Genomic DNA, 12155 nt, shown 5'->3' with positions numbered 1-12155 from the left:
GAATTATAAACTCCGTGGCATGATATATACAAACGATGGCGTATTCCATCAATAGCCCCATAAGTAAAAATGGAGCAATTGGGCCAGCCAAATTGTTCCATGGAAGATCGGATCCATGAATAACGGAAAGGCACAGGTAGGTAAGGCGAACTATAATAATGGGCAAGGCCAAAACCATGGATTTGGGCACCTATCGCATGCTGGTTAGGCCATTTCGAAATGATTTCTCTGTTGCACGACTTACAGTGCCTACCAATACTTCTGGTACCGGAGATATCTTGGCAGTTGATCCATAAATAGGTCTGCACGGCTAACAGACAAGCGATAAAGACTACCACGATGCTGTGTCCAGCTTTGACAAGTTTGACGCCAATGATAACATCGCTAGCACTATCGCTTCCCTCGAGACATCCGCCTACAATCTGAAGGCAGAGGCCCACAAGAAGATGATGCTTGAGAGAAGTAAACATTGACGGACTCAGAAGTCCACCTTTTCCTCGTAAGATAATTTACTTGATGTTAGAAAGCTGATCGCCCAAGTCATGTTTCTGCTTATATTTGACTGATATATGAGCAAGATGTCTGAGCATTTCTGTGCATCAGGTGCCCACGTGCCCGTAGGCAAGATAAAGGTGGCCTACTACGTAATCGCGATGTAAATTGAATAAAAATCCGAAATTCACAGGATATATGGTTACCTGATATAGCCTTCTCAGAAACACACTTTCTCCCCTCTTCCCGATCACTCTACATCATTGTTCAGCCAGACCGTCAATCACACTGCTCATATGGCGTCTCCAAGCTTTCTTTTGCCTAGCCTTGTGCTGCATCCTATCGCCTTTGTTGATCCCTCCCCTTCTCAGTGGCGCCTTGCCTCCAAAGTCGAAGAGTACGCGTATGCGATGGAGGAGGGTGAGATGAAGTACGGATTACGTGTTCCGTGTACTCGGGCGCTCTTTCACTGCGAAGAGGTTGGTAATCCCGGCCACTAAGGGTATGTATTACCCTATATGCAAATCCATTAAAACATGACGATGGCATCCTTGCCGATTCTTACCACCACTAATTAAACATCGATATATCATCGGCAGGCCCACATTCCCAGTGACCCAGAACAAGACAAGATGGCCCCTTTCAGATTTCTCCTACCCAGTTCGTCGAGATGTTGACCGCTATATGAGCGGTTTCGGCCAGAGATCCGATATGAAACACGCACTGGTGGAGGCTAACCGCAGCAACTTGGCTGTATGTATGATTTTGGAGAACGTCTGTGCTGTACTCCAGTATCCAACCCATTGCGGAGTCGCACACCTGTCGCAGAAAACTGGTTTGGTTGTATGTCTAGATAAACCCATATACAACCTTGGTATCTTGCATATATTCGGCGACTTGGCCTACACACTCGTGTTGACGTCCTCCAGGCCCGCTGTCAGAGGTGTCACTAAGCCTGACTCACCTAAGAAATGTCTATGCCTTATATGGTTGCGCAAGGCGTTTGATAAATCATGTTTCTGCACCCAGGGAGTTTTAAGCTCTCCGATAAGTCCTAGGTCGCCTGTGGCCTGACTTGCTGCCGCTATATCCGGGATTTCATCATAGTTGCTCGTTGGCGCCCGGAAGTCTCTTACATGGAGATCTATCTTCTACGAGAGGAATACCGCTGACATCGTCTGATCAATATTGCTGGCCCCAGCGGCCTTGGACGCTGTTCCATCTCCGATGGCGGTTTGCTCAAACTGGACCTTCCAGCTCTGACACCTCGCCAGACAACTGTTGGTGGTCAACCATCTGCTGATTCCATTGGAATTTTGAGTGCGTCACCTCAACATCTTGTTCGAAGTTGGTCTAGGGAAACGGCGAGGTGACTCGTCGCACGTTCGTATCCTGACGCAGGACGCCTTTCGAGAAAATCAGGATTGCGTCTGGGAAGGACTTCGAGTAGAGTAGGCATGTTTAACACCGGGGTGTTAAGGACGGAGAAAGGGATAGTTTGAGATGTGCAAGAACCTTTCTATATGCTCGCAAGTGCTGGGAAATCCCTGACCTTCTATATCAGTGGGGGGTCCAAGTGATAAATCTTAGCTTATACATTTTTCGAAACGCGAAAGTAGGACGACAAGGTCGTTGTGACCCAATTCATCAGGCTGTCCCATCACCATAATCATCCACTCTGGGTGCAGTATGCCATCGGGAATGACAAGCATCAATGAAAGCGATAGGACCGATCATAATGACAGCGCAATGAAGCTTTGGATACGCCACTCCAGGCAGGAGGTTGATGGCGAGAGCCGGGCTAAATAGTGATGAGAAAGCATTATGAAGAGGGGAGAAGGTTCCTTTATAGCTTTCAAGAGTGTCACGCAAACAGACTACATATCAGGTGAATTGGGAGGTATGATCCATTTTCACCTCTCCATCACGTAGTGAAACAACTATACTTCACCCAGGAAGATGGAAGCTGCCTGATACACAGCAATAGTCAGTTTTCACGTTCCTAAACGACCAATTACCCAAGGCCTAAGCCCAAAAGGCCCCAATGTAGAGCAGCCCTAAACGCAGACATCACCAAGTTGAATATCCAAGGTCAGCTCGATACGCTTGGTAGTACTTTCAATGCTAGCCATCTACCATCGCTGCTGTACTGACAACGTACCAGGGAATTACAGTATGGCTAGTTAACATTAACATATAGTGAGTCGTCTATAGCTCAAAGACCTGTACAAAGATAGAAGAAACGTATCTATATTCACATCTGTCAGATTGAATGGTATACGCGAGTGTATTCAATGACAATGCTACAGACCTCATAGGAAAGATTCTATGTCGGCCACCTTGTGATATACGGCGCTGAGTCAATTCAGAGCATACGCCACTATGGACAAGGTGCTAAGTAGAGAGTTTGGAGTTGCTGTTGAGCTCCTGATACACATGTAGAGTATATAAGAGTATGAAGTTAAGCCGGCATTGAGTATGGATATCGCCAGCGTTCTACTCATCAATGAAGTCAAACACCTGTTGTATTGCTATAGTAGAAAAATATAAGCTATTCGAGGATAGGTTCGTGTTCGGCTCTGAAAATAACAAGAGCAATAACAGTAAAGTGATAAAAGAATAATGACGAAGATTGATAGGAGAAAGAAAAATTCGGAAAGAATAAGAATAACAAGAAGAGTAGGAGAGACTGGTCTTGGGAGATGACAAGGTTCACTGTAACTGATCTCCTTCCCGGCATTGCCTCTGGAGTTGCCAATTTCAAGGCCCCTAGAATAATATCAGCATGGCTAGTTGTGCACCAATAGTATTATCTACACTCACGAGGAACTTGAGACGGCCATCATTATTCTGGATCTTATCGGACAACATCATACCCTGGCGGCCTCGAGAGCCGCCATTTATCATTGGTAGATCGGCGCAAAGTTTGGGGCCCCATGGAGTTTCCTCTAGTGCAACGTTCCTTGCAGAATGAGTGAAATTAGATCCACCCCAGATGAACCAGCCTTTGTCGGTCAGCACTCATGTAGTGGGCTATACAGAGCGGTAAGGGGGCATTACCGTCAGTATTTCCAATGTGATCATCTAAACGAATCTTCCGGGGAATATATTTTCCTTGGATATTGCGAACTTCAGCCAGCAACATCGTGTGGCCATGCTCAGGCACGATATGGATGTTCCGACAAGATTGATGAAATGACATGATGGAAAAAGACAGTCAGTGGGGGCAGGATACGTGCAGTGCCTCTGAAACTATATAGAGTCGTTCGTGAACGTTCGAATATGCGGAAGGATTTGTAGAGGTCGACTGCTTTTAAAGTACCACCTAGTATGCTTGGTGCATAGACAGCCGGCTATCTCGTTCTATGCGCATTGGTGCCCTACGAAATGGTTGAAAAACGGGCTCCGACGCAGAGTGACGCAGCTCGTCCTTATTGGTGTCGTGTGGACGAAGGACTACTTCCAGCAGTAGGTGATAGGTCATAATTTCTTATTCTGGCAGCATTGGTTCAATTTGCTTCCTGGGAAATACGAAGGTCAATAGGAGTTCACCTACAGAGTACAACTTCAAAAGGATGATTAATCTAACTCATAGTATACCTATCCCAAAGATGGCATGGCCTTCTTGCTCAACCGTTAAGGTATGTAGCTCTCAACATTGCAAAAGCTGGCCAGGAATACTGAGGCGGTTAGAAATTGTTTTGCAGCTATGTGGAAGTTGGTCTACTAGGTTTTAGTAGGCGAAATGGGCGTGGCCATGTGCCACACCATATCCGAAGCCACGTAGCAACGCTAGAGTTAGTTAGCATAGAGCTGAAAGCTCACGATATGTATTCGGCCTCACTATGAGACCACAGATCGATCAAAGCTTTAATGACTTGTTTGTTGGTCCTTGAAATGGCCAACTCAGCGAGCATGTCTGCTAATCCACCAACTTCTTGAATGGGATTCATGCCTTATCAGGCATCCACGGTTAACCACGGTCAACCACGGTCAACCTAGTTTTCCATCTTAACCTACCTAGGTTGTTGGAAGGGGGAAGAGTCATGTAATTGACAATGAAATGTCTTGGCTGCACTTGGACAATTGCCTATGTGTCTACTCGAGAGCCTCGGCGCATACCCACCAGGATCCACGGTTACATCCTTCCCGTCAGCCCTAATTTGAAATGGTACCATAACAATCTCACATGCATTGAGGAGGGGCATTTGTGGAGCTTAGTGCAGCATTCCCATGTACTTCGTAGTACTCTCATTGGGTGGTCTTGATAAAATCTATTTCTTTGTTTACTACTATTATGATAGTAATAAGTACCGTCCACATGTCTTCCTTTTCGTTTCAACAAGTCACTTGCGACGCTCCCAGCTCGATTTTTTTTACATTCTCCAAATCTGCTCACAGTACAAAATGGCTGCTGTATATGATTTTGTTGTTATTGGCGGAGGTACGGCTGGCCTAGTGATTGCTTCTCGACTCAGCGAAGACCCCAGCACCTCTGTGCTGGTTCTCGAAGCAGGCGCCGACTTGACAGCTGATCCCCGCGTGAACATTCCCATCTTTTATGCCGCACTACTTGGATCCGACGCCGATTGGAAATTCCACTCTTCCCCACAGGTAAGGGCCGTCTCTATCTCGATAAAGGGTGTGGGCTTATTGCTTTTACAGCCAGGCCTCAATGGCAGAGTGCTTGGTCTCAACCAGGGCAAGGCACTCGGAGGATCCAGTTCATTAAATGCACACGTCTTTGTTCCTCCTTTCAAGGGAGTTATTGACTCATGGGAGGCACTCGGTAACCCCGGATGGAATTGGTCCATGTTAAAGGACTATTTCTCCAAGGCCTACAGCAGTCCCACTGTAGCACAGGATGCCAAAGAAGGTCTGGCAATTGAGGACTGGCCTGAATTGAACGACGCGAAAGGCCCGATCCAAACATCCTTTGGCAACACGACGCATCCTATTCGCAAGGCATGGGCCGAACTGTTCCGCAGCAGAGGGAAATACAACGCCGGGGATCCGTTCATCCACAGCTCTGTAGGCTCATTCAGCTGCCTTGCTAGCATCGACTCGGAGGGCAAGAGGAGCAACTCCGCCTCAGCCTATTATAAGCCTGTCGAGCTTCGACCCAATCTCCACGTTCTCACGAACTCACTTGTTGAGAGAGTCCTGTTTGACGAAAGCAAGTCCCCCAGGGCTATTGGAGTCCAGTACAGTGTCAATGGTGCCTCCCAAACTGTTCAGGCAAGCGGCGAGGTTATACTTGCCGCTGGCGCATTTCAATCCCCCAAAATCCTCCAACTTTCTGGAGTTGGTGGAGCAGAGCTTCTTAAGAAACATGACATCGATTTAGTCATGAACCTTCCCGGAGTTGGGCAGAACCTTCAAGGTATGTAAGCAGCTTCTGATGTAGTACATTCAAAACCTTTGGGTTGTTGATGTTGATTTGACTGTCAAATAACACGAAACCATTTCCCTCTTCGATGTATACTCGCTTTGGGGACGGATATAACTAACATCTACTATATCTAGATCATATGATATCGTACACCGCATTTCAAGCAAAGGCGGAACTTGAGACTAAGGACTCTCTGGTAAGGCAAGAGGCTGAGGCCCTCGGCCAGGCAATGCAGGAATACACTTCCACGCAGTCTGGGCCCCTTGCTTCACTCGGAGTTCATACCTACGCGTATTTGCCTCTTCCTCCACAGGACCGAAGTGCTCTCCAGGCATTATTTATAAACTACGCCCCCGAAAACTCACAAGAGCACAGGGCGACACGCGCCTATTACGACATCGCGAAGACAACGGTTCTTGATTCCAAGCAACCATCAGCTGCCTACCTGTCCGCCTTAGGGCAGACGAATTATGCCAAGGACCTCAATGATGAGACTATTCCAGCTGCTTCGCCTGGAAAGTTTGTCACGCTTGGAGTAATGCTCTCTCAGCCGCTTTCCCGCGGAAGCGTTTATATGTGAGTGAACCCCTCCGCCCAACAAACCGTATATTCACGAAATCTGACAAAAAGAGCACAAGTACCTCCATCAATCCTGAAACCCCTCCAATCATTGATCCAGGTTACCTGTCGAATCCTCTCGATCTGGAAGTCATAGCACGGCACTTGCTCGGTATCAAGAACTTAGCAGAGTCACCTCAGCTTGGGGAGCTGCTCGAACAGCCACTGAAGTTCCGTGACCCAGCTGCAGATTTCCGGGGAGACTTAGATGCTGCGAAGAAGTATGCCCGGGAGAATTTAGTATCCATGTGGCACTTTGCGGGGACCTGTTCCATGCTGCCTCGCGAGAGAGGCGGAGTGGTGGATTCCAATTTGAGGGTTTATGGTATCGAAGGACTGAGGGTTGTGGATGCGAGTGCTATCCCGCTTATAAGCACGGCGAATCTGCAAGCCACGGTGTATGCATTTGCGGAAAGAGCAGCGGACCTCATCAAGCAGGACTGGAACAGCGAGTAAATAAGACGTTAGAGAATGTCTACACACACACATTAGGTTAATTGGAAAAGAGGTGAGAATGGGGAGACCGCCTAATCACCCAGGATTCTCACCCTCCGTCGCGTAATTCGCGGGTGATCAGTCGCGCTCCAGACATTCCTTCCCCTTCGTAGAATCTTCTGACAGTGCAATCTTTCCCTTCAATCGGCCAACGCAAATCTCGGTATTACTCGACGGGGGATAACCTGTGCAATCTAGAAGCGCAGCCCGAGGCTGCCATTAAGCTGACTAAAGCCACTTGTGCGCTGCTGAAGTATAGCGTAGTGCGTAACTATGTGACCTTCGCTACATCATTTCCTAAGCCGACCTGGCCTTTTTTTTTTTTTTTTTTTTTTTTGCTTGCTACTTCAAGTTCGCACCATGTCTGTTAGGTACCGTATGGAGTCTACGAACTTGACAACGCCTCCAAATAGCTGGAAAGTATGCCAGTCAATGTAGCTGCACGAGCCATAAGATATGCGCAGCCCTCCCAAGCTGATAAATACACGCACAGTATACATTGGATGAAGTGTGGAGGCATGTGGGGAAACGTAACTGACCGCTAGTGGACTAGTAGCTGCTTGGCTGCGCTGCACAGCCTCACTTCCAGCTTCCTGTCATAAATATTGTGCAAGGACCTCTGCCAAGAGCCGACTTCCGTTGTGACCTCCAGGATACAGGTGCAATAGAATTGCACTTCTACTAGTGTTCTTATTTGTGCTAAGAATTGCATAAGAAAATTTGGACGTGCACACTTTAACTGGTGCCTCCGAACATCATGCCCCTTTCCAGTACCTGTCAGAATTGTGCCAAGTCCAAGGTCCGGTGTGTACGGAATACTGCAGAATCAGATATCTGCTCTCGGTAATGGCCCAAGAAAGCTAAGGCGGTCTATGTATAGCTTATTGAGATTGTATAGGTGTGCACGGTTGAACAAGCAATGTACATATCGTGAGACCGGTCGGCGGTTTAAGGGCTTCAAAAAAGACCGGTACGCAATCATCGTGCAAGTATTGGCATATAATATAACTCACTTGACAGTGCAGGCAGATAGAAGCTCTTGAGTCAAAGATTAATGAACTCATGACTAACTCCGAATCAACTCCAGCAAACCCAACAGTCCTTGAAAGTGCTATATGCAGTCCAACTGGCGAAGAAACTGACAAGGACAGGATGGACGTTATTGCACGCGGTCTACTAAATATGGAAACTGCCCAGTCTTTCATAGATATTTATAAGACGGAAATGGCGTTACATTTTCCGTTCGTTGTTATCTCACCGCAGGTCGCTGCCGCAGATCTTCGGCAAGAAAAGCCATTTCTCTTCTTAGCTTTACTCGCATCTGCGGCATACTCCAATATGCCACTGCAGAGAGTGCTAGGTAAGGAGATCAAGAGAATCATTGCTTCTCGCATGATTATGCGCGGAGACGTTTCATTTGAGTTGCTACAGGGAATGCTGGTCTTTCTGGCTTGGTAACTAGCTTCGAACAACCTATAAAGCCTACCCCCTAATTATGCTTGACAGGTCCCATTATCACTCGCGACCCCATCGATATACGCAGTTTCTACAGCTGGCTATAGGTCTTCTGGTTGAGCTGCGGTTGGATCGACCACCACAAACGAAAACATGGAAAACAGCACTTAGATTTGATAAAGAATATGCACTCGACGATGAAAACTATGTTCGCCCATCCTGGGGCCTTGAGGAGCAGAGAGCCGTTGTTGGATGCTATTACCTGTCATCCACGTAAGTTTCCTCTTGTCGTAAAACACCGACGTTACTGAGACAAGATCTAGCATTTCCATCCTTCTACACAAGCCGTCTTGCTTCCCAAATATAGCTCCATATCTCGAACAATGCTGCCAGTCTCTACACAATGAAGGTGACCTCGCTCATGACAAGCACATTATGCACATTTTCCAATTGCAGGTTATTGCGGAAAAGATTAACAATCTGTCTTGGAAACATGGCATCGAGCTGGTTAGCACGAGCTCGGCAGCAGAGCTATATGTCAGTAACATTAAATCTGACTTAGATAGATTACGCGGCCAGCTTCCTGTTGACTTTTATGAAACTCGTGAGTATCCCCCTAAACCCGCCTTTAACGTATGAGGTAAGCTGAGAATGGCGCTCTTGGACTGTTCAGCGGTTATGGCTATGCAGCTCTATACAACAGAGCTATGCTTGTACCAAGTCAGCATTTCTCAGCAGAGCACACTATCTTCTAGGTCGGCATGTTCCATAGTCTCTGAGACCTGGTGGAACGAGATCTTCTGTTCTGGCCTTACTGCGGCAGATAATATTCTAAATATGTACATGGAGCTACCGATAGGGTGCGAACAGGGGTTCAACAACACACAATGGGTACAAATGGCTTTCTGCATCCTGGTTGCTTGTAGGCAAATTGTTGCAGCTTCACGGATGGGAAAAGCAGCCCTAATTCCACAGAGTCGTACATGGCCGGAAACTCTAGGAAAACTGCGGCAGCGCCTAGCAGCGTTATCTACAACGCACGTGGACCTGGATGGCGATCGAGACGTCTTTGTCGACTTTGAGAAACGCGTTGCTCGCATCCAGGGCTGGTTTTCTTCCAACTTCGAAAACCAAGAAGCAACCTACCCTTCTCAGCGCCTTGCCGCAAGACAAAATGTTGGCCTGGATACCACACCAGGGCTGTCGTATGACGCTACAATTGGACAGTTAGACATGCCCGGGGATCCGTCATTGACTGGCTATGATTTCCAATTAGCTGCAGAATTCTTCCTTCCTCCCAATCTGGACATGATGACTGGTTGGATATAACAAGTTGTCTCGCCTTATTCAACCTTCGGAAATTGAACGGGGACGTACCTATATCTATGCTATCCCGTACTTGATTGGGGTCACGGCGGTTCTATTCTCTCCATTCTTTCTATTTAATACTTTCCTTCTTCCTACATTGGCTAATATTGTTTCCTAATGCTAGTTTGTGTGTAAGGCCCCCCATTTTGTGAGGCTGTGTTAGTGTGTGTGTGAAGGCTTGTTGCATCTCCGATCCGATCTTCCTAATGTTGGGGCCGAAATACCTCAGGGTTTGTACATGTTCCATCTCCGACCCGACTCGTAGAAAATAAATACCTAACTCAGGGAACCATCATAACGCTGTCAACACGAAGCATCAAAAGTATTATTGCATATCAAAATGTCTAAATCACATTTTACTATCTTTTTCCCCGTCCTTTGTCTTATTCATTCCGTATCTTCATTTACTCCCTGCCCACTCTTAGGGCCGGCATTCCCAGCATTCACGCTCGACAAGAACTCGACGACATTGACATCTGCCCTGGCAAACCTCACCGGGCAATTCGATGAACTATATATCCAAGGGTCTGGTTCTCACGGAGAAGTCTATCCCAATACCACATCGTTCAGTGTATCGCTTTTCTCCACCAATCAGGGAAGTGCCAGTGCAGATCCATTCTTCTTCGATTATCATTACACTGCTCCTTCACTGCGCAACTCATCCAGCCAGATTCAACATGTGAATCAGGACAGCATCTACCGCATCGGTGGACTTACCCAGATCTTCACAATCTGGACTATTCTTGTTGAGGCCGGGGATACCATCTGGAATGATCCTGTGACGAAATATCTTCCTGCACTAGCCGAAACTACGGAGAGTGCGAATGTAACGCAGGATCCTATTCAATATGTGGACTGGAAGGATATTACTGTGGGCCAACTAGCCAGCCATATGTCAGGCCTGCCTAGGGACTGTGAGTACTCCTAACATAACAATATTACAGCTGGTACCGACCTAATCAACCTACTTTAGACTGTGTGAATGGCATAGAGAAAGAGGGTTACAGCATCAATGACGGCTTGCCATCGTCCGCTGGCACTGGTGGTACTTGCACACGGAGTAATTCATCTCAAGCCGGTATGACAATAGCCCTCTCCATAATACTATATCCAAGTCTAATACATCTGCTCTTCAGAAACCCTCGGCACTTTAGCTCATCTTCCGCCAGTTGCTCCTCCTGGGGTAACCCCCATATACTCCAACGTTGGATTCCAGATTCTAGGCTACATCATAGAAAAGGTCACGGGCCAACCATTCAACGATGTTCTCAAAAGTCGCATCCTCCAGCCACTCGCCCTCACTAACACCAGCCTGCACACCCCTTCAAGGAACTCAGCCGGTATCATCCCAACAGACCCCAAAACTAGTGGTTGGTCCACTCAATATGCAGGAGACGCACCGCAAGTCCTCCGCCCCAGATTGAATCCCTAGAACCCTACTAATCCGAAATACAGGGCCCTCGCGATGTACTCAACAATCACCGATCTCTCCACCGCCGGAAAGGCAATCCTCAACTCAACCCTCCTAACCGAGGCTCAATCAAACCGCTGGCTGAAGCCGGTCACCCACACGTCCAACCCAGCCAACTCCCTCGGCTACCCCTGGATCATCTACAGCAGTGGAGACTACCCCGACACCTCTATGATCGACATTTATACCTACTATAGCAGCATTGGACAGTACAGCTCCTACATAGGTCTCGTGCCAGACTATAACGTCGGGTTCGCCGTTCTTGCAACCGACAGCGTCTCCGCGCCGGACCTGAATGCGCACGCTGATATCATCGGCGATGTTATCTTGCCTGCGTTGATGAAGACGGCGGTTAAGCAGGCCGGTGCTCGGTTTGGTGGCGAGTATAAAGCTTCTTCTGGGCTTAATTCGTCGATTACAGTCTCTGTTGATAGGTTGCCTGGTATGTTCGTCGACAGGTTCGTCAGCAATGGGACAGATTTCAGGGAGACCCTGGCTTCGTTGATTGGGGTTAAGGACCCGGAGGCGTTGAGTATCAGGTTGTATCCAACCGGCCTGGTTTCGAGCACGGAGTCAGGTGGCTCCAGGGTGGCGTTCAGGGCTGTTTTGCAGGATAAGAATGAGCTTGCTGATGCTGGGACGCCGACTTGTGTTTCGTGGATGGATGTGGATAAGCTAAAGTATAATGGTCGTGCCTTGGATTTATTTGTTTTTGTGCTCGACAGTGATGGGAACGCTGTTGGATTGGAGGTTCCTGGCTTGGTGCTGCAGTTGAATAGGGAGAATTAGGTTGACGCGAGTTATCTGTGTCCCTCGTGTCTGGATTCAGTGGGGTACTAGCTATGATCGTGGAGGTGCTCTGTA

At 47.7% G+C, this 12155-nt stretch overlaps 3 protein-coding genes across 3 annotated transcripts; 2 read left to right on the top strand and 1 right to left on the bottom strand.

The window, feature by feature from the left end:
- Positions 1–3261: 3261 nt before the first annotated feature.
- Positions 3262–3694, bottom strand: ANOM_000589 (CVNH domain-containing protein; the record flags this gene model as incomplete). The annotated part of the gene is made up of 2 exons (XM_015545847.1): positions 3262–3497; positions 3553–3694. 2 exons carry the CDS (start codon positions 3692–3694, stop codon positions 3262–3264), a joined length of 378 nt encoding a protein of 125 aa, XP_015412129.1.
- A 1205-nt stretch (positions 3695–4899) lies between these two features.
- Positions 4900–6958, top strand: ANOM_000588 (GMC family oxidoreductase; the record flags this gene model as incomplete). The annotated part of the gene is made up of 4 exons (XM_015545846.1): positions 4900–5106; positions 5158–5875; positions 6019–6460; positions 6517–6958. 4 exons carry the CDS (start codon positions 4900–4902, stop codon positions 6956–6958), a joined length of 1809 nt encoding a protein of 602 aa, XP_015412128.1.
- A 796-nt stretch (positions 6959–7754) lies between these two features.
- ANOM_000587 (uncharacterized protein) lies at positions 7755–12080 on the top strand (the record flags this gene model as incomplete). Its single annotated transcript, XM_015545845.1, has 11 exons — positions 7755–7840; positions 7896–7967; positions 8023–8451; positions 8504–8725; positions 8776–8959; positions 9015–9092; positions 9143–9770; positions 10246–10734; positions 10794–10898; positions 10957–11194; positions 11276–12080. The coding sequence occupies 11 exons, from the start codon at positions 7755–7757 to the stop codon at positions 12078–12080; spliced, it is 3336 nt and encodes a 1111-aa protein (XP_015412131.1).
- Positions 12081–12155: the final 75 nt, after the last annotated feature.

Source organism: Aspergillus nomiae, assembly GCF_001204775.2.
Source record: "Aspergillus nomiae NRRL 13137 chromosome Unknown contig00005, whole genome shotgun sequence".
Classification (NCBI taxonomy): domain Eukaryota; kingdom Fungi; phylum Ascomycota; class Eurotiomycetes; order Eurotiales; family Aspergillaceae; genus Aspergillus; species Aspergillus nomiae.
This window is presented reverse-complemented; position numbering and strand designations above follow the sequence as displayed.